The 19,921-nt window shown below is 48.5% G+C and overlaps 1 protein-coding gene across 1 annotated transcript in view; it reads right to left on the bottom strand.

Annotated features, from left to right (window-relative positions):
• Positions 1-1,465: 1,465 nt before the first annotated feature.
• Positions 1,466-19,921, bottom strand: part of CALN1 (calneuron 1) — a 466,107-nt gene continuing 447,651 nt past the window's right edge. Inside the window, exon 6 of the mRNA XM_032607111.1 lies at positions 1,466-9,132. Within this exon, the coding sequence (XP_032463002.1) occupies positions 9,005-9,132 (128 nt within the window). The 3' untranslated portion in view covers positions 1,466-9,004. The remainder of the gene's footprint in view (positions 9,133-19,921) is intronic.

The raw sequence follows: 19,921 nt of genomic DNA, 5'->3' as shown, positions 1-19,921 counted from the left end.
GTCCAAGTATGATACCCCAGGACCTGGGGGTGATTGCAGCTAGGCTGGAGCACAGCTGTGTCCTCCCTTGGCTCGTCACCCAGTGATTGAAGTCCAAGTGTTCTGGGTTGAAATAAAACCAGGGAGCAGAGATCGGCCTGGGAACGTGGCCTCAGGTCCTCCGTCAGCCGGGTCACCCATCCTTTGCTGCTCAAGGCCAGGCAACCTGCTACAGGTAGACCTTCCAGAGTCCGCAGGAGAAGTGATGGGCCTGGCTTTCTAACTGTGCACATGGCCGGACCACAGACATATACTTCTCTGAAAGAAAAGCCTTTGAAATTCACTTACCAAAAGTATGGAAAAATCCCAACAGAATTCAAAGATACGATCACCTTTTCAGGGACAGCTTTGTTTTCCCTTGAATGTTACCCATGACCCTTCAGGCTTCTCATCTCTGTGGTCAGGGTCAGACCTGAGTTCTGTTCTCAGTCCCCTGTGGGGTCTTTTGCCCTGCAGAACACCCGCTGCTGGGGTAAGGACTCAGGAGAATGAATATTCATGACTAACTGTTCCTGTATAATAAAAAAGTTCTTAAAACCCAGATCAGAGAGGATAAAATCCAAGTTATTATCTCACTGGAATTTGCCAGACGCCCCCTTTAACAAGGGGAAAGAAAGAACAAAACAAAACACATGCTCTATGCCTAGAACACTCTATTTTTAGAATTTTTAAACAAAAACAAACGCATAGTGATTTTACCTCATAAGTGTCTGAAGAAGGTGTATAAAATGCAGCACTTAGAACTGAGGACCCTGAGAGATTCTGGGAGATTCTACCCACAGGAAACTCAGGGTTTTGACTTAAGTACAGGATATTTGGGGAAACATGTGATAACATTTTTGGAAAGGAAAGAAAATATGAGATGCCCTCATGAGGCTTGGAGACAGAAGGCCAATGTTATGAGCCGGATCCAGGCAGGATCCCTGGTAGTGCTTTTAAGCAAGTCACTTGCCTTTTTGGTGCCCTTTGTTTCCTCATATAAATATATTATAAGGGAACGGGTGGGTTTTTTCCTATGCCCAAGAAGCTCAAATAACATTAAAAATTCCAAATGCTTAAGCAAAAGCTAAGCAGTACCTGAATGCTAATGTTGGGAAGGGTTTGGCAAATGGCATACCAAAAGGATGACACCATTAGCTTGGGTGTCTGCAAAATTTTCTTAATTAGACTGTCTGCTCCCCAGCCAGAAGCTGGTTCGTATTGCTCACCATATGTTCCATAGTCGGCTTACTTCCCCTGATGTCAATCATTCCCCTCCAAAGCCCCACCAAAGATCCCCAGCTGCTTTCTCACTGGCTGCTTCTTGGAAGGGGGTGATGTTGCTGGACGGTCCATCAAAGAGATCTGGTTTCCCTTCAGGGTCACGGAAATGAATTTCATGACCCTTTTGCAAATCACAGCCCCAGATAACGAGCTGAATCTCTCATCAAAAGAAAAAAAAACTTTTATTTTTTTCTATTGCATAAATAATGGTAAATTAGACTCTTTTTTATACAGATTATATATTTACAGACAAGTTTGGTTAGAGAAAAACATCTGGTAAATATGGCAGTCAGTTTTCCTTTATACACTAAGATAACATATTAATAATATGTACTTCATGGGATCAGTGCGTTGCATGCCAAGTTAATTTATATTAATATTTACATTTTATATAAAGATTTTCTTTTGACTAATCTGCTGACTCTCTCATCATTTAATAGCAGAAATCATCAACGAATACTGAATGAAAAAAAAAAAAAAGGAACGTGAATGAGGTAAATGGGAAGATTGTGACCCAGGATTTCAGTCTTAGTGGCCCATTCTGGATATGAGACCTGCCAAGCTCCGGTCAGCCTGGTTGTAACAGTCCTCAGCTGCGCTCTGATTTGTATCTAGCCATTTACCACCGTGCTTTGAGAAAAAACTCCTGTCTCAAGTCTAATGACCCCCTAGGGTCACAACGACCCCTACCCCCAGCAGATGACAGCTTGCCAACCCATTCCCTGGCCAGATTCTGGGGGCTGATTTTCCTCCAAGGGCATTGTCTTTGGTTAGCCCTTGGAGAAATAGCTTCTTCCTGGATTCAGAGTTGGGGAAGAAAAATCAAACCCCACTAAGAAGCCATTTAAAGACCCCTGAAGCCTCATTTCCAGGTTAGAAAGAAAGAACATTCTTTGATTTTCCTTGGAGAGAGCTGAGAGACAGTGACTTGTGTAAATTTCCACCAGGAGCTGAGAGGGCCCTTTCCTTGGCCAATCTAGGTCTTTCCAGGGAAGACCAGCAGGGCTTGCTAGAAAAACAATGACGGCCTCCATTTACTTTGGGAAGAGAAAAAAAAAAGGAAACCTAGGAATTTAGGTTGTCATGGCGCAGAAGGGCCGGAGACTTTTGTGGATACTGCGGCTGTCATCTCTCTGCCCTGTATCCCTCCTCGTGGTTGGATCGCATCTAAAGCAGGCACCTGTACTCAGCATCACTCATCAGCCACCTAAGGACCACCGCAGGCGTCTGGTCTCCGCAGACTCTTCATCAAATCCCTAACAATCCCCAGAGATCGTGACTCCCTTCTGCAATGTTACGAATAATTACAAGCCACTACCCTATATATGGGAACTGCTGTTCCATGGGTCAGAAAAAAAAAGAAAGAAATGATCAGAAGTTGTGCTGTTTATTCAGTAACTTCCAGTTAGGCTTTTTCAGATGGGGAAGCAGCATCTTCTCCTGGAATCTGGCTTTGTCTCACCCTACTTAGGCAGGAATTCTGATTCACGGGACCTCTGGTAAGGTGATCCCACGTCCTTCATTGTGACACTGGCTCAGGCAGGGCACAAGGCCCATCTTGGATGCTCCCTTGAATCAGCAAGTCCTTAGGGAGTAAATAAAACCTCTTGCCTGCAAGACACACTCGACAGAAGCCGACTTGCATCTTTCATCTACAGACAACGGACACCTAAAGAGATAGCTTCTTACAACTGCCTCTTGGGATTTGCGTTTAAAAAAAAAGGAACTGCCGGTCCCCTAATGCAATTCATAGGGGACATAGGGACCCTCTCAAAGTGTGGGCATTCACTTTGATTTATTTCAGACTGTCACAAGAGGAGGGCTCTTTTGCGTCATCTGGTTGACCTTTCCCTTTGCTTTAGAGATGAGACACCTGAGGCTGGGAAGGGGAATCACTCAGAATTATCTGGCTGGTGGGTGGCAGAAGCACCTGGGGCCCTGCCTCCTGTGCCCTCCCTGGCTGACACTGCTTCTTACACGTCCAGGGCTAAGGTCTTCTCTCTTCGCCTCAGTTCAACCGGTCTGAGCCCAGACAGTGCACCCTGGGAAAGGCATTTTGGCCTTGGCAAATGTCAGCAGCCCCCGAGGAACGGCAGGCTACCAGCCACCTCTTGAAGTTCCCAGCACTTGTCGTTGGGATCAGGTTGTTGGGCAGTAGCCCCATGGCACTCAAACCCCTGTATGCTCCCAGAGTAGACCAGACGTACAGGGAAAATGTTCAGAGATCAGCCTCAGCGACCCTTTAAAAACTTTCTTTTTCACTCCCAGGGCCAGGGATGGAGCAACAACACACTTGAAGTTTTCAGTCCCTGGAATATTCCTTCCTAATTAACCTGCTGCTCTGCCCCCTGGAAAATTCCAGCCTCTGCATCTGTTTCACTTGGACAATAAAGTCTAACAGTGTGAGAAGCACAGGTTTGAAAGCCAACCCATCAGGCTCAAGGGAAAGAGATGGATGAGGGCTATGCCCAGCATGGTGGGCCCACTCAACGGATTAGCTACCCAAGGCGGAGGCAGAGGTCAGGATGCTTCGCAAGTCTTTCCCAGTTTCAGAGGACTGTCTGTGGGGGACTGGCAGAACCCGATTGTGACTGTATTTCAAGCCAACTGAATCAAATTAATTTTTTTTTTTTTTTTTTTTTTTTTTGCGTTACGCGGGCCTCTCACTGCCGTGGCCTCTCCCGTTGCGGAGCACAGGCTCCGGACGCGCAGGCTCAGCGGCCATGGCTCACGGGCCAAGCCGCTCCGCAGCATGCGGGATCCTCCCGGACCGGGCACGAACCCGCGTCCCCTGCATCGGCAGGCAGACTCTCACCCACTGCGCCACCAGGGAAACCCTGAATCAAATTAATTTTGCTTCCAAGACTTTTGGAGCATTGTTGTCATGACTCTTGAGACCTTATAAAGAGGGTCCCAAACCAGTATTCAGTAGAAACCACGGCTGTTTCAATGACCATGGACTTGGCATGGAGCATAGGATACTAAGAGAAATGCTTGGCTGGTTTGAGTGCCTGACCTTTTCCCTCCAAACCAAGTGTCTATGACAAGGCCACATAACGGAGGACAGTCCTCTGAGTGACTTAGTCAAAGGAAGTAAGAAGTGAAGCTGAACACTTCTGACATTTAAATTGTCATGGAGACAGAGTGCTTCAAGGCAGCCTGAACCTCCCTGCATTTTGCCATTGCTTTAAATAATTCAAATTGAAACCCCTAGCTGCGGAATAATGTTTCTTTTCTGTTTCTGATGGATTTTTTTTCCCCTCCCGGAAGGAGTTGAGGCGGTCTGGGAGGATAGCTATGGCAACGCCTTTAGGTTACGGAGGCTTAGCCCTGGGAGGATCACAGAAGAGGCCAATGTGAAATCTCTGATCCGAGGTCATTTCAGATAGATGTTCTCCAGGGAAGACGGTTCCGCGGTCCGCCTGGTGACACAACCAGTATATGCCGAAGTCTAGAAGCTTAAGTCTATCTGTATCGTCATGGCATTATAGGAAAGGGGGCCCCTCCTTTTTGCAGTGGGGTTCCAGACCTTTTGTGTATCTTAGTGGAACGGAATGAACAACACGATCACTACGGGCTTTTGGAGAAATAGTGCAATAAAATGACCTCATATGTTCGAGACCTCCAGCCGGAAGGAGCAGAACTCGGCAGCTTCAGCAGGCATGGAGAGCTAGAGGACAGCGGAACGGGGCTTTACGGTGTGCACCCACACAAGGCCATGCCCGCCAAGCTGAGGAGCTGCTAGCTATGGGTTAAGAGCAAAACTCTCTTTGATTTATGACCTGAGTCTGGACTGAACCTAGAGAAGGCATTTGGAATAAAAGATAAATTTCTCTCCCAGGCGTCCGATATATCGTTTTGTGATTCTGTGGATGGGAGGTTGGGATGGGGGCGTGATCATCAAGACGAGCTTGCCATCTTTCATTAGGCTCTTTCGGCTAACTGCAGAGAGGAGACCATTTGTCAGGCGAAAATTGAGACAGGAAGCAGATATCAAGAAAGAAGACGTGTCGCACACATCTTGTCCTCTGCAAATAAACCACCTAGAAACTCTGCAAACCACTGGCTTGCTGGAGACCACATGTAAACCTCAGTTCACTTTAGTTCACATTTCTGGCTTGTGGGAGAGCTTCTCAACAGGCAAACAGATGCTTTTAAAGACTGGGGCTTAAAATATTTTTTGTCTTCCAGATGGCATTTCTGCCTTTTTGCCCAGAATAAGGGGTCTTTGCTCTGGGCTCTGGGAAGTGGGGAGGGTACCACCCGGCTCACAGATAGCTCCTGTTCTCCTGAGCAAATGGAAGGACAGGTCCGAACAGAAGAGGAAAAGGCAGAGAATGACCAGATCCTTTGAGGCTAATTTCTCCCACCAGTGGGATACAGATCAGAGAGTCAGGATGCAAGCAGGCAGGACCCAAGTGTTTGTTCTTTAAGGAAATGTTCCCTATTTTTGTGTGCCTTGGCAAACTCAGGGTGGAATGCAAGGGTTGCCATGGCAACATCCTTTTTTTTTTTTTTTTTTTTTTTAAACACAGATAGGTCATGTGGGACCCACGCACATTCTGGAAGCCACGGTTAATAGTTCCCGTGCTAGGTCCTGTTTGGGGGCTCTGGGAGTGATGAGAGACAGCTTCTTTGGGGGTCAAAGGGTCAGCGTCTGCACCCCTTGTCCCCCAAGCAAAGTGCCTCCCTGATCATCACTCGCGTGGTCAGGGGTGGAGGCAAGAATGAGCCACGCTCGGTTTGCCAGTCTCTCAGCCACCCCATAATAGACTCTTAAGTCTATTTGCTGGGAGGACAGAGTGAGCGTTGGGTTTCTCCCGCTCAGTTCCTGCAAAGGTCACTTTCAGCCAGGGCCACATGGCACACCGTGGACATGGGGGACCAGGACTTCTAGAGTCTTCATCCGTGAGCACAGTAACTCCCGTGGGGAAGGCACTGGCTGGCCTGGGGCCCTGGAGTAACACTGGTGTGCACAGAACTTGGGGGTGGGGCGGTGGGAAGTCAGCACTTTCAGCCCAACACCGTTGACAGACCGTCCAGGCGAAGCTGCCAAGCTACAGGATCTTGGTGCCCAGAGTCTCCGGGGTGCCGTTAGCTCTGGGATGCTCCCACACACTCAGCTCCTGGTGCCATGTGTGAGGTTACCACGGCAGGAGGTTCACTTCTAGCCCATCAAAGAGAATTCTATGGCTTCTTTCTCACCCTCTCTCCCTAGCAACACCCACAAGGGATGCCTTCTCCTGGGTAGGATGGACTCGGTTCCACGGACTCACTGGGAGAGAGGAAAATGGTCCTTTAGGGAGAGGATGCGAAGGACTTGGTGGGGAACAGGCTGTTGGTGTCTCTCAGGTTGCCGTTTAATTCACACCCTTGCACAGTGGCTAATTGCTCTTCCAATGAAGTCTAATCCTCACATCCTTCAAGGTCCCTGCTCCCCAGTAGGAGGCAGAAGAACCTGTGGCCTTTAAAGAAGTACTCATTTTTTTTGCCCTGAAGTCCAGCACTGCCCTCTCACAGGGCAGGGTCCTTTAAGAATCATGCCTGGGGTCTCTATCCAGTCTACTTGGGGTCTCTCACCCCGCTCCCCAGGAGGACATGGCCAAGTCATTCACGGGGTCCCTCCCACCTAAAGAGAGAGAGCAAAATGCTTTGGGCAGAAACTAATGATAAACTTGTCCTGTGTGTCCGTATTCTGCATTTGGACCTGTTCTCGTTCTGAAGCCTGGTCCTGAGGGACCGAGGTGAGTCTGGTGAGAGGGGAGAGAGGAGAGATAGACACACGTGAAGTGTCTAGCGGGGCAGGGCAGGCTACAGGGACAGGCAGGCCATTGCCTTACTTGGCCTGGATGTGTGGGACCCCAGGCATTTTCACAGAGGGACTTGTAACCTCCCAGGTTCCCGGGAGCTTACACCTGCTCCCTCCTCCATACTACGGCTCAATCCCTAGTTTTACTTGTGCTCATCATGGATATTTGCAGTGGGGAGGTTTCTAGAGTTGCTCCCAGGCTGTTGCCCAAAGTGCTTGCAGAGGTGATTTGGAAGAAGACCCCAAACTGGGACCTTGGATGCTCCAAGTCTGAGAAGATCAGAGGGAGAGAGCAGAGAGAGAGGGGAGGCTTGAGGAGGGATTCATAAACACACACCGCACCCCAAAACCACCCGGCTGCAGCAAGAGAGGAAAAATTCTGGCACCTCCATACTGAACGAAAAGGGAAAAGGGAGAGGGGAATAGCTTGTAGCTTTAAGATGCAACGGAAAGAAAGAAGAGTAAGACAACTCCAATCACAGAAATAAAGACCTGAGCTTGGAAACGTACAGAGGGAAGAATTACAGCGAAAGGTTATTGGCTAGTCAGACTATGCAAGCTTGAATGAATAGCAGCGGTGGATATGGCATCTAGGAAAAGTCAGGAAACTGCAAACTTGAAATGGGGTTGGCTTCAGTTCCCCTTCCCCAACAGAAGTATTTCACCTGTCGAGTTGGCTAAGCTCATTAACATCTTTTTGTTTTCTTGTGAAAATGAGTCAGTTGCAGAATCTGACTGCCTGAAGACGTTACGTAAAATACAGTGGTTTGATCTTTCCAGCTTTCCGTCTGGGTTGGTGTTTCTCTTTCTATCTGGGAAGACAGACTAAGAAAGCAAATCGGAAGATGAGAGAAAGGTGAGATGCACAAGGACCTTAACTTGCAGTGGTCTCGCAGCGTGGAGATGTGTTTGGACTCCATCACTCTGGACCACTGGGGCGTGGCTTGCAATACCTCCTCACCACCAGCCTGTGTCCCTCTCCATCCCCAAACGACCCACCCCAGGGAGGCAGGGATGTGTGTCGGAGGACAAGCTTCTATCAGCAGTAAAGCAATTAGGGACGATGGATGTCACACATGAAGAAACCCAATATATACATCTGTCTGTGTGTCTACGTGATAGAGATGCTCACGGTTATGCTTCTTTTTTTTTTGTCTAAATGGCAGCACAGACGGCAAAGCTGGGAGAAAGGCTCTCTGCAGATTCCCAAAATGCTGTGTGCGCGATGGGCTCTAGGAACAGAAAGCCAAGTGCCGACGGAAACCGAGAGCTCCCCAACTCTGCCAACAAGAGTCCTGTAGAAAAGGCAGTAGAACAGAAGCGAAGGGGGTGCAACTTGCAGACCGCTGGGCGCTGCACCCCATTCGATGGCTTTCCCCTCATGCCTTGCCGGGGGGCCTCCACTAGGTTGGGGAAGGAAGCCAGGGTAGGACGGGAAGCCCCCACTTCTGCAGCAACTCAGAAGTCAGCTTCTTGGCACTGAGGGTTGCCCTGGGGTGGGGGAGGGAGGGAGTCTCCAGTTGACCCCTGCGTTGAAAGAACGGGGCGCGGAGGTGATTGCGTGTTCCGCCTCTCTCTTGCTGCCTCACACCGCCAACCTGGATGGCCATGGGAATTCCGAGATGAAGATGAAGTTTCTCTTTAGAGTTCCTACAGGCGGCTATTTATTGCATTAGGAAACAAGACCATTAAAGCATTGAAGACAGCCCTTTTGTGTACCTGCCAAGGGGATGAAGTGGGTTTGCAACAACACGGGTTGCACTGCAACCTTGGGTTCTTCGCTGGACTGTGCCGCGTCTGCACCGTCCGTATCTGCTTTTTTTGTGGAGGAAGAGTCTGCCCGCGGGGCAAGCACATGCGCGTGAGCCAGGAACGCAGCTGCCGGGGAGGCCGCTACTCCATGCCGCTCCGGAGGATCTGGTTGGCCGCGATCAGCATGACGCTTATGATGAAGGCCATGGCGAAGGCGCAGATGAGGCTCTTCCGGACGCAGGTCTGTCTGTTCTGCTTCTGGGAATGCACTGGAGTGGGGTGTAGGGCAGAGGGCAAGGAGGCACGGAGGGAAGGCAGGGAGGGAAGAGAGAAATGACACAGTGAGACAGATTGCACTTCTTCCTCAACGAGCCCAGGGACCGGTCCACAGGAAGAAGACCGGTCACATCAAGTAAAGCATCTCTAGGTCAGCTCTCAGAAGAGACTGGGCGTCCCTGCTCCTGGCAAATGGTATGAAGTGGCCAAACTTCAAAAATCGTGCCAGATGTGTTCCAAGTGAGGTCTAGGCTTCCAGATGCAATAGCGCTACAGCGATTTCGGAGCGAGGAAATACACCACATCTTCAGCGTGAGTCTCACCAAAGGCATCGTCCAGGCCTGGCCATGTCGTTTCTGCAGAAAGCCAGTCTCCCGTGTTTGAGGCAGCTGTTACAGACAGAGCGAGGTTCGGATGCATCCCTACAGGATGGGCTGGAAGCCACTTACCTTTCCCAGGACTGTTCTTGGGTGGCTGCCAGTTGAAATGACTCTAAGGGACTTCTGGCATTATGGCAGATACGCGCAGCAGTGGTTCGAGCGCGGGGTCCCTGGGTAAGCTACATCACAGCACCAAGAACTTCTTAAAAAGGCAGATTCTCAGGCCGGCCCATGCTCCCCACAGATCTGTTGAATGGGGGACTCTGGCCAGTGATCTCCCCAGTTTAACTAGGTGATCGTGGTGCCTGCTGAAATCTGGGTTGTGGAGACCACGTGAGCTGTGGATAGGACCCGCGTGAAGCAAGGAGGTGCAGAATCCTCTCAGGCTTTTCGGAGGCAGGGTGTCCCTACCCCCAGATCCTGCGGCCCCCAGGGTCTGACCTTGGGTCCTGGGGTGACGCTGTCTTAATCCTTTTTGTTGGGCCAGGTCTTGAGTCACCATTTTTATAAGGCCCACGAGAAACCATTAGTTGGTCTCGATCAGAAGGCGTTAACTAGTGGGTTAGGAATATGGGCCAGAAATAGGGAAATGGAAATAACAAGAAAGGAAAGAACGGCTCTCTCCTCCAGGCATTGCTTCCCACACCAGAATTTCTTTTCCTTCTCTTTCCTCTTTTTGTCTACACCTCCTTCCCTGTCCGTCCTGGTCCCGCAGTAAGCTTTACACACAGTTTACCACTTAGCTTGTGGAAGAAATCCCTTCCTGGGAGGCTGGCGGGAGGCGACCTACACCAGGGCTACTCGTTGGACCAGCTGCCTCGGCACCGTCTGGAGTCTGATGTCAATGCGAATTCCCCCACCCCATCACAGAATGACCGAATCCACATCTATGGGGGTGGAGGCCAGGAGTGTGTATTTTTAATAAGCTCTGCAGGTGATTAGGGGATCTCCAGGCCCCAGCCCCAGGCTTTTTGGTTCAGTACATCTGGGTGGGGCCCAAGAATCTGGTAGAGCTTGAGTTGCTGGGGGCAGGAGGGCTGTGTGTGTGTGTAGGTGTGTGTTAGGGACATCGGGGTGTGGGTACTGCAGAAACCCAAGGCCAGGACTGAAGAACATTTTCAGATTACCTTCCATTTTGCAAAGGGGTCCTTCTGCTAGACATCCTACTGTACCTTTGCAAACAACCACCAGCTGAGGAAAGTGGTTTTCTTTAGGCCAAATTGAGTGAAAAAAGAAAGAAAAGAAGTGTAATTTCCCTTAAAATTACTCTCTGCTGGAAAGAAGGCAAAAGAAAAGGTCAAGGTAGGGTCCACATGCCTTTAAAAAAACCTAAAAAAAACATTCAAGTTCACACCCCTCTCCCCCTTGACACTGAGTGGCTCCTCTCATGCCCTAGAAATAGCAGGGAAGAAGCAGGAAGTAGGTGATGTTTCCAAAGGCAAAGGACCTTCCCCTGAGACAAGGCTCAGGGGGGCCTCTACAAATTACATCCACCAGAAAGTTTCTCCAGCAAGCCACACTTCACAGAGGCCCGATGCCCGGGGCACAGCTCCCGGCTCCCTCCCCAGTACCTGTCGGTTATTTCTGCCCTTAGTCTCTTAGGCCTTGTCTTGGTATCTTTAATCCTTCTGGGTCCACTGGGTCCCTTGGTGATTGAAAGTATTTTTGCCTCAGTTCTCTACTACTCGCTCATCCTGTCTGGGTCTTAGAATCTTATAAGTTCTTACCTGGAGGAAGAAAATCTCCTCGGTGCAGAGACATGCCTGCCCCCAGAAGTGGGCAAATGTAAAAAGTTATTATCAGCCTCAGGAAGGAAAAGGGAGGTGGTGTTTGGGAAGGAAAGGACCCAAAGCAGAAAATAAGGTGAGGATGTGGAAATGGCGTATCTAACACATTCTGAGGACTATAATTTATTCCGGCAGCTCCTCAGTATAAAACTGCTTCTGAAGGCCAGACATCTACCTTCCTATCTTGAGGGCTGGCGAAGGCTTAAGGAAAAGAAAATTGTGTGATTGGGCTCGAGGGAGAAATTTTTTGCTGAAGCCCTTCTTTGTGAAGGACACTCAGAAAACAAGGTTACAGGCAAGAGGATTATCCCCCAGGAGAGTGGCTGCACCTTTGATCTAAAAATCCTTCAAAGCAGTAGGAGGGGAGAGATAAGGAAGGAGGCAAGGCCTGGGGACCTAATAGTTTGTACGTGAGGTCATGCCAGTCTGGATCCAGACGTGAGTACTATAGGCAAAGTGCAGCTTCCAGCTCTCTCCTGGGTAGTTCTGAAACCCACCATCATTGGAGATTAGAGACTTTTAATTCAGATTCTGTGCAAGGATGAGAATTCTTTTTTATTTTTTAAAATTAATTAATTAATTAATTAATGTCTGGTTGCGTTGGGTCTTCATTGCTGCGCACAGGCTTTCTTTAGTTGCGACGAGCGGGGGGCTACTCTTCACTGTGGTACGCGGGCTTCTCATTGCGGTGGCTTCTCTTGTTGCAGAGCACGGGCTCTAGGCACACGGGCTCAGTAGTTGTGGCGCACGGGCTTAGATGCTCCACGGCACGTGGGATCTTCCTGGACCACGGCTTGAACTGTGTCCCCTGCATTGGCAGGCGGATTCTTAAACCATTATGCCACCAGGAAGTCCCAGGATGAGAATTCTTTCACATCCAGTTCTGATGTAAGTTGTGTGGCAGAGTGAAGAAGCCAGACACCAATCTTAATCGCAATCATCTTAGCCCACATTGCAGCTGTGTGAGCTGGGGCAAGCCAAGCTCCCTGGGCCTCAATTTCCCCGTCTATAAAATGTGGGTAAATAAGACCTACCTTGTGGTGAGGATTATGAACATAGGAAGGTACTTGAATGTTGTCTGTGCCCAGTGAATGCTAATTCCTATATGAAACCTTGAAAAAAATTCCCCTTTACTTACTGAGCACCCACCTCAGTGGGGCAAGGTACGCCTATGTGCTTTATAGACGCCCCTTGCAGAATTAATAGCGATAGTCCTTTGTGAATTGGGTGTGTGACCCTCAGTTGGTAGGTGAGGGCTCTGAAGCTCGAGAGAAGTAGAGTCCAAGGTCTTTCGGAAAATGGTTGAAGGTGGGATTTGAACCCACGTCCTGATTCTAATATCCAGGTTCAAAAGTTCTACACAAACTCTCTCCTGATCTTTTGTTTAGCGATAGAAAGTACAGCCAGAGGAAGATCCAAAAGAAATGTCCTTCAAAACACTTGGTGTCGTGGTCGACAGTATAACGCAGCACTGATTAATGTGTTTGTTGATAATAATTTAATGCCTGTCTTTGGCTATCATATATTTGCATTGCGCTATATTTTTGTGTACTTATTCATTCTCAGTGTCTACACTTGGTTTCCCCAACAAGATGACAGGTCAGCCCAGGATGAACTGTGAGTTGGAGATATGGCTTCTTCTCTTCACTGCCACTTAGGAAGAGCCCTGGGCAAGAGGCTGAATTTCTCTGAGCCTCAGTTTCTCTCTCTGTAAAAGGAGCTAATGATAATTGTTCTGTTAATTTCAAAATTATTTCGGAGATCAACGGGCTCATAAAAAAATCAAAAACTATTGTGCAACCCTGACTTGCTAGAGAAATGCAAGGTATCCTTCCTGTATCCCCTGAGGGCTGGAGAAAAGATCTGATGGTTTTTCTCCTGTTCCTGCAGCCTCTAGCCCCGGGCTGAGACTACAGCAGATGCTCCCAAAACTTTGCTTTGGTCCCTTCCTTCAATTATTCATCCTGAACTGCAGCCAGACTCCTTCCTGGAGCAGTGCTTGGTATGCGTCATCACGCCACGCCCTGCAGTCTCCCTGAAGGCCCCCACCTTGCTGGGGGAAGCAGTTCTATCCAGTTCCTAAGCTCAGCAGGTAGGCAGGACCGCAGATCACCTCCTATCCCCTTTGCCCCTCTGTCCCTAGACCCACCCCTCCTCCCCTCCCCAGCGACCTTTGTCTCAGCCCAAGCAGCTATGCTCTCTACCTAAGGCTCTGCAGCACTGTTCATACCTTTCCCTCTGTTAAGGGTGTCCGCTTACCTTCCCTCTCATTTCTTCCAGGCCTAACCTAAACTTCACTTTCCTATGAGGCTTCTCCTGAACATCTATCGTGCTCTCAAAGGGCCTGATATTTTAATTTTTTAAAAAATCTAGCTCTTAATATTTACTTTCAATTGAGAAAGAATTCACATACCATAACATACACCCTTTTAGGGTGTACAATTCAGTGGTATTTAGTACGTTCCCAAGGGTTGTGAAACCATCACCACCACCTAATTCTAGAAAGTTCTCATCACCCTAAAAAGAAACCCATACACATTAGAAGGCACTCCTCATCGCCCCTCCCTCCCCAGCCCCTGGTAATCATTAATCTACTTTCTGTCTCTATGGATTTGCCTATTCTGGGCATCTCATATACATGGCATCATACACTATGTGACCTTTTGTGTCTGGCTTCTTTCACTTAACATAATCTTTCCCAGGTTCATCCATGCTGTAGCATGTGTGGGTACTTTCATCCCTCTTGGTGGCCTGAATAATATTCCATTGGATGGACGTACCACATTCTGTTTATCCATTCACCAACTGACGGACATTTGGGTTGTTTCTACTTTTTTGGCTGTTATAAATAATGCTGCTATGAACGTTTCACGTACAAGTGTTTGTGTGGACGTGTTTTCAGTTCCCCTTGGGTACAAATCTTAGAGCCACACTGCTGGGTCATATGGCAACTCTATGTTTAACTTGTCGAGGAACCTATTCCTTTTTGGATCTCGTTGAGCACTGAAAATGGCAAGAATACATCATGCTATTGGTGATCTTTTCTATGTTTTTTCTTCCCAGTAGATGTTGATATCTTTCTACATAGTACTTGTCACAGTAGGAGTCCAGAAGGTACATGGGGATGAAATGTGAGTCAGGGGAGGTTGACACAGGAGGACCAGAAGGGAGGTTTCCTGTTTTCTTAAAAGTTCATTAGCGAGTCGTGCACCAGCAGACTCCTGGCTGCTGTGGCAGGACCTGGGTTTGTAAGCTCTAGTGACAGACTGCTCCTTCCCCTTCTTATTTTGACAGAGGTTCACATGGCTCTGCTCGGCAAATGCCAGGCAGTGGCTCTCGAATCTTTTCCCGGAGACAGGAGTCTACACGGATTTTGCCATTGACCAGCCGGGTGAGCCTATGTAGAATGGGTTCAGAATCCTTCTGGCTTCCATCTTCAGAGACACTGGCTCCCAAATAAGGCAAGTCAGCATCATAACAATTCTAACTGCCCTAATGCAGATGTACGTAAGTGCTGTTCCTGGCAGGGAGTTTGGGGCTCAGGAAATGGTAAAACAATATAAAACCCAGCTCAGATGATTCTAACAATTAGCCAGATCTACTAGGTATGGGAGCTAGAGTTCTGTGATCCTTCCAGGTCTGACACTTCATGATTGTATGAAATTGGATAGTTCCATAGTCTAAGGTGGAGTTAATTAAGAGCTTGTGAAAGAGATTTTTCATCGGTGATAACAGAGCGTCCAGGCGCCCAGGTAAGACCTGAAGTTAGAGGTGGAGGATGTGGTCTCTAAGGGAACAGGTGATGCTTTCGTAGGAGGAAGACAGGCCACCTGTACTTGTGTGGGTATGAGCTGGCCCTTCGTCACCACAAAATCATCTTGGGTTTCCGGGGTTGTCAGACAGCTGTGTCTGGCTTTAAGGGTCCTGCAAGGCTCCCTGGCATGGTGTGGCCAGGTGTTCTTTTGGTCTTTCCAGCCATCCTTCCCCTTCATGTAACAAAATTCATCTTTTGGTTTGGGGATCTGTGCCTCTCCACCTGGTGGAACTCTCAATCCAGGCCTTACCTTTCCACTAGTAACAAACCAGATTGGCCAGTAGAGTACCCTAAGCTCTTGGCTTGTCCAGAGGTAGGCACACGGGCCAAGCAGATTTGGAGCCCCTTCTTGGAATGGAGCTGAATCTCAAGAGAGAGAATCCTGTTGACCTTGGGGAGAGAGGGCCTGCCCAAGAATGATGCCAACAGAGAGGAAAGGACAGAGAGAATGACAGCAAGGTGGGGGCAGGGAGAGAATGTTGCTTGAGCTCTTTGGGTCCAAGTCAACCAAAGCTCATCCCTTTGGCTTCCCCCATTATTTGAGCCAGTGCTTTTTAGTTTAATGGGGTGGGGGTTGAGTTTCTGTTACTTGAAGCCAAAAGAGTCTTGACCAATACTCTTGGGCACTCCAACGTTGGCAAGGACTTAACTTTAGGGATGAAATGTGTCAAGAGGATGGTTCAAACCCTGTAAATTTGGTCCCTGCACCATCTTTCAAAGATGTGGCGTTCCAGCAGTACACACTCTGCAATGTCTCCAGGTAAAAAGTAACAATAAGAAGAGAACTGGGACCAGGGACCGGCCAGTTTTGTTTGTTATGATTGCTTACTAATGTGTTAAGCGTTGTACTAAATCTTCTCACGTGTTATCCCATTTAATCCTCATAACAACCATATGAGGTAGGTCATGATAAGATTCCCATTTCACAGATGAAACAAACTTAAGTGCCTTACTCAAGTGATCTGTAGGTGGTGAGGCAGGATTATAAGCCAGCCCTGTCCAGAGTGCAGAGCTGGAGTTCTTAGCTATCATGCCTATAGCTCTCCAGGTCTCTATCTTGTATTTCAGAATCCCTTCACTCCTCACTCATGGCTCCAGAAGACTTTCCTACAGGTTTGCTTTAATAGGTCCCCAACTAGAAAAAGAAAATCCTTTTTTGTCCGAAGCCCCAACTTTCTTTCAAACTGTCTCTTGTCTCACCACCTGCCATGGACCTCACCTACGCCTTAACCTCCTACATCTACCCCAGGAGAACAGGTTTTATTTCAGGAAAGTCACGGCACCTGGTGAGCTGGGAGCAGATGGTGTGGATGACACATCATGCCCTTTTCAGTTGAATGGGCATGAAATGCCCAAGGTGTACGGCCAGGTGATGAGCCAGGTCTCCCAATCCAGGTGTGCATTGACATCCCGACAGAAACATTGCGACTTCAGCAGGGATGGCTTGAGCTGGAGCCCTGGGACATGGCTGCAAAATTCTTTCTCACCTTCCAAGGAGCCCAGAAATGTTTGAATCTAGATATGACCACCGTTGTCCAATCTTTTGCATCATCGGACAGAGGAAAAAAATAAGGCTCAGAGAGTTTTAAAATAAGTTCCCCAGGGTCACACAGCTAGTCTACACAAGGGCAGGGAACAGAACCCACATGACTACACAGGGGTGCTTTGGGGGGCTACCTGGCCTGGGTCACCACTCTGACATTTGTTTCTCTTGTCCATCGTACTGAATGGTACAGAGCAGCTTTGCCGCGTCCTTTCACAGAAACTATTTATTCCCCAGTTGATGATTTCTGCTTGATTTCCGTCTCCCGTGCATGTTGTCAGAAGCCTACAAAACCCTGACAGCTGGTATTTCCATTTAGGGACAAGACTTGGGGGACGCATCTTGAAAGGGCTCACACACGATCCTGCTGCACGTCTACTTGACTTCCAATATAATGTGATTTCCACTGGCGACGAAACGGAAAAGGAGGTGAGGATGATGAAGAGTCGTTCTGTAAAGAGTCTTTTGAAACGCCTAAGCTCGGGGAAATGACCCAGGGCCACTAAAGGGGAGCCAGGCGGGGTTTGGTCAGGTGGACCTAGATTTAAGCCTTACTCGAAGTTTGACTTCGGACAAATGACTCCCATCTTGCTGAGCCTCAGTTCCCTCATCTGTCCCACAGGAACCACAGAACTGATCCCTCAGGCCGTGCTGACAGGTCGGTTCTAACGTGTTAAACAAATGACCAGCACTTGGGAAGCACACCAGACAGCTTTCCCTCATCCCTTTCCTCCTGGACTTAGTACATAACATTAATTTATCCTAAGAGCACTTAATAAGGATCTGGTGACAGGCAAATAGATGATTCAATCACAAGACCACTTCGTTTCACAGATGTCAGCGACTGGAACCAAATAATAAAATGTGAAATTCGTCTCTCAGTGTCACTGAGCTTATGTTCTCCAAAATCAAAACAGCTGGTGATTACAAGTGGTCCCACCGAAGCAAACCAGCTTAAACCTCTCTTATTTAGCATGGATGGTGATTGGCATTGTGGGTAGTCACGTAATCTTGTATTCTGACCCATGTGATAAGACATTAGTACATCAGGCATAATCTGTCTTAGTAAAGGACTTAAAAAAATGTCTGAGGGATTGGAAGGGTCTGGAAGTCCAACTTTTAGTGAAATATTCTCATTGGATTGGGGACACACAGGCTGCCCACCAGTGGGTAACACCAGAGAGCCCCTGAACTGAGTGGGGTTAAGTGAGCTCTTGCCCAAAGCACCCAGCATGTGGGTGACACCTGGGCAAGTGTCTGACTCAAGCTGATCTTCCACTCGGAAATCAGGTGTGAATGAAGGAAAAGTCCACTTCAGAATCCTTGCATTAGATCCTTCTAGCTTCTAGTCTCTTCTCTGCCTTCCCAGGGGCTTCTGCAGGTGACTTCTTTTGGTGCTCTAGGAAAGGTGGTGTTCTATCCATGGTGTGACACCCCAATTCAGGACTTCCTGAAGAAGTCAGGAAAACTTTCCTTACATGTAACTTGGAATTTCATCCTATTTCCTCTTGTCCTTTCCTTGGGAGAAGGTGGAAAATGTAACGCCTACCTATGATCACAGAGCCCTACGCACCGTAAAGATTAGGCAGATCAGACTGTGTGAGGGGCTCTGTGTACATGTGTGTGTGTGTGTTGTTTGTATGAACCTAAAAATCCAATAAATAAAACAAAATCAAGGCAAAATGAAAACTAAAAGAAGACAAAAAAACCCCTCAAACCTCTCCCATCAGGGGTACCACACCCTTTGGACCCCTGGCCTATTTCTTCCGTTCTTTATTCTTCCCATTCCTGTGGAAGGAATAATCAATACTTCCTGACTTAATGGACAGAATCCGAACACCTTTGTGAAAGTACCAGACCCAAGATTTATAGAAGTGAAAAATATAATCATTGACATAGAATGACGCTGATGGCCTTGGAAGCCCTCCTGTTAATTTCTAACGGACACACGCTGCAGCGTTTTCAAACCTCTTCCTCACTCCAGAAGCTCCAGCTTTGCTGAACTCGAAGACATCTGACGTGGGCTTCTTCAAATTCTGACCCTGCTACAGAATGCCTGTTTCTCTGACTATCGCCTCGTTCTTTGCTCAGAGACCGATGTGCCCTTTCAACTTTTAAGGCAGACTTCTTACATCTTTAGGTGTAATAGGTCCTTACACCTTGATTCCTTCCTCTGACACCAAACAGAGCAGAATTTCCAAGCACCATGGATCACCCAGCTTTATAGGCGAGCCAATCAGCATGGGAACATATTTGCTGTGGCAAAGCTCTCAGAAGAGCAGGAGAGAGCTTCCTGAGTGGGGAGCAGAAAGAGTGGAGGTGGCCTGTGGGGGGCTCTGGGGCCTGGGGGAAATGTCCCAGCTCCCGTCCCCCCATCAGTCATTTGGGGTTGCAGAGAAGATAAAATTTGGAGAGATAAGAGTTCCATTGCTGGGACTTCCCTGGTGGTCCAATGGTTAAGACTCCGCACTTCCACCGCATGGTGGTGGGGGGGGGGGGGTTTGATCCCCGGTCGGAGAACTAAGATCCTGCATGCCTCGTGGTGCGCGGCCAAACAAAAGAAAAAAAAGTTCCATCATTGAAAGAAGGAAAGGCAATCACCTTGTCCCTACAGAGTTAGATGCTGGATTTACCAAGATGTGGGATGGTGCCAGCTGATAGGTGGGAGGGGGATTCTGAAATGTCAGCGAGGCCTTGGCTGAAGTGGCCGGACAGGCGAGGGGGCAGCCTGGGTCAAGGGCGAGAGCAGACAGGAAGGAGTTGATCACTGGGGCGACGGGGCAGCGCAAACAGCCGGAGGCTGAGAAGATTTAGGAAGCACAAGCCATGCACCTACGCCATCAGACATCGGTAGAAGCAGGGAGAGGCTCAAACTGCCAGTAGGTCCCCGTTTGTGGGCAGCAGGCATGGGGGAAAGATGGCAGGGAGAAGGCCAAGGTCACCACAAGGTCTCAAATGGACTCTCTCAGTCCTAGGGCACCAGGGTGAATTCTGTGTCTGTGCGTCCATCTCTTCCCAGACTCCTTTGCCCTGAGTAAAATCAGGGAGCCCCTTTCCTGAATCTGGAGAGAGCCGTGGGCATTAAAATACATGCACTGGTGACTTTGGTCATATCCGAGATGGGAAAAATCTTACACCTAAACGCAAACACGATGAGGTTGTGTTTGGGGCCAAAAAGCGCTGATGTATTTTAAAAACCCTCTCTGACATGAAAATCTGTAAAAGGGATTATGTAATCAAGCTCACAGAGGTCATTCA

This window comes from Phocoena sinus, chromosome 15, assembly GCF_008692025.1.
Source record: "Phocoena sinus isolate mPhoSin1 chromosome 15, mPhoSin1.pri, whole genome shotgun sequence".
Lineage (NCBI taxonomy): Eukaryota > Metazoa > Chordata > Mammalia > Artiodactyla > Phocoenidae > Phocoena > Phocoena sinus.
The sequence above is the reverse complement of the archived record's forward strand: the minus strand, read 5'-3'. Positions and strand labels throughout refer to the sequence as shown.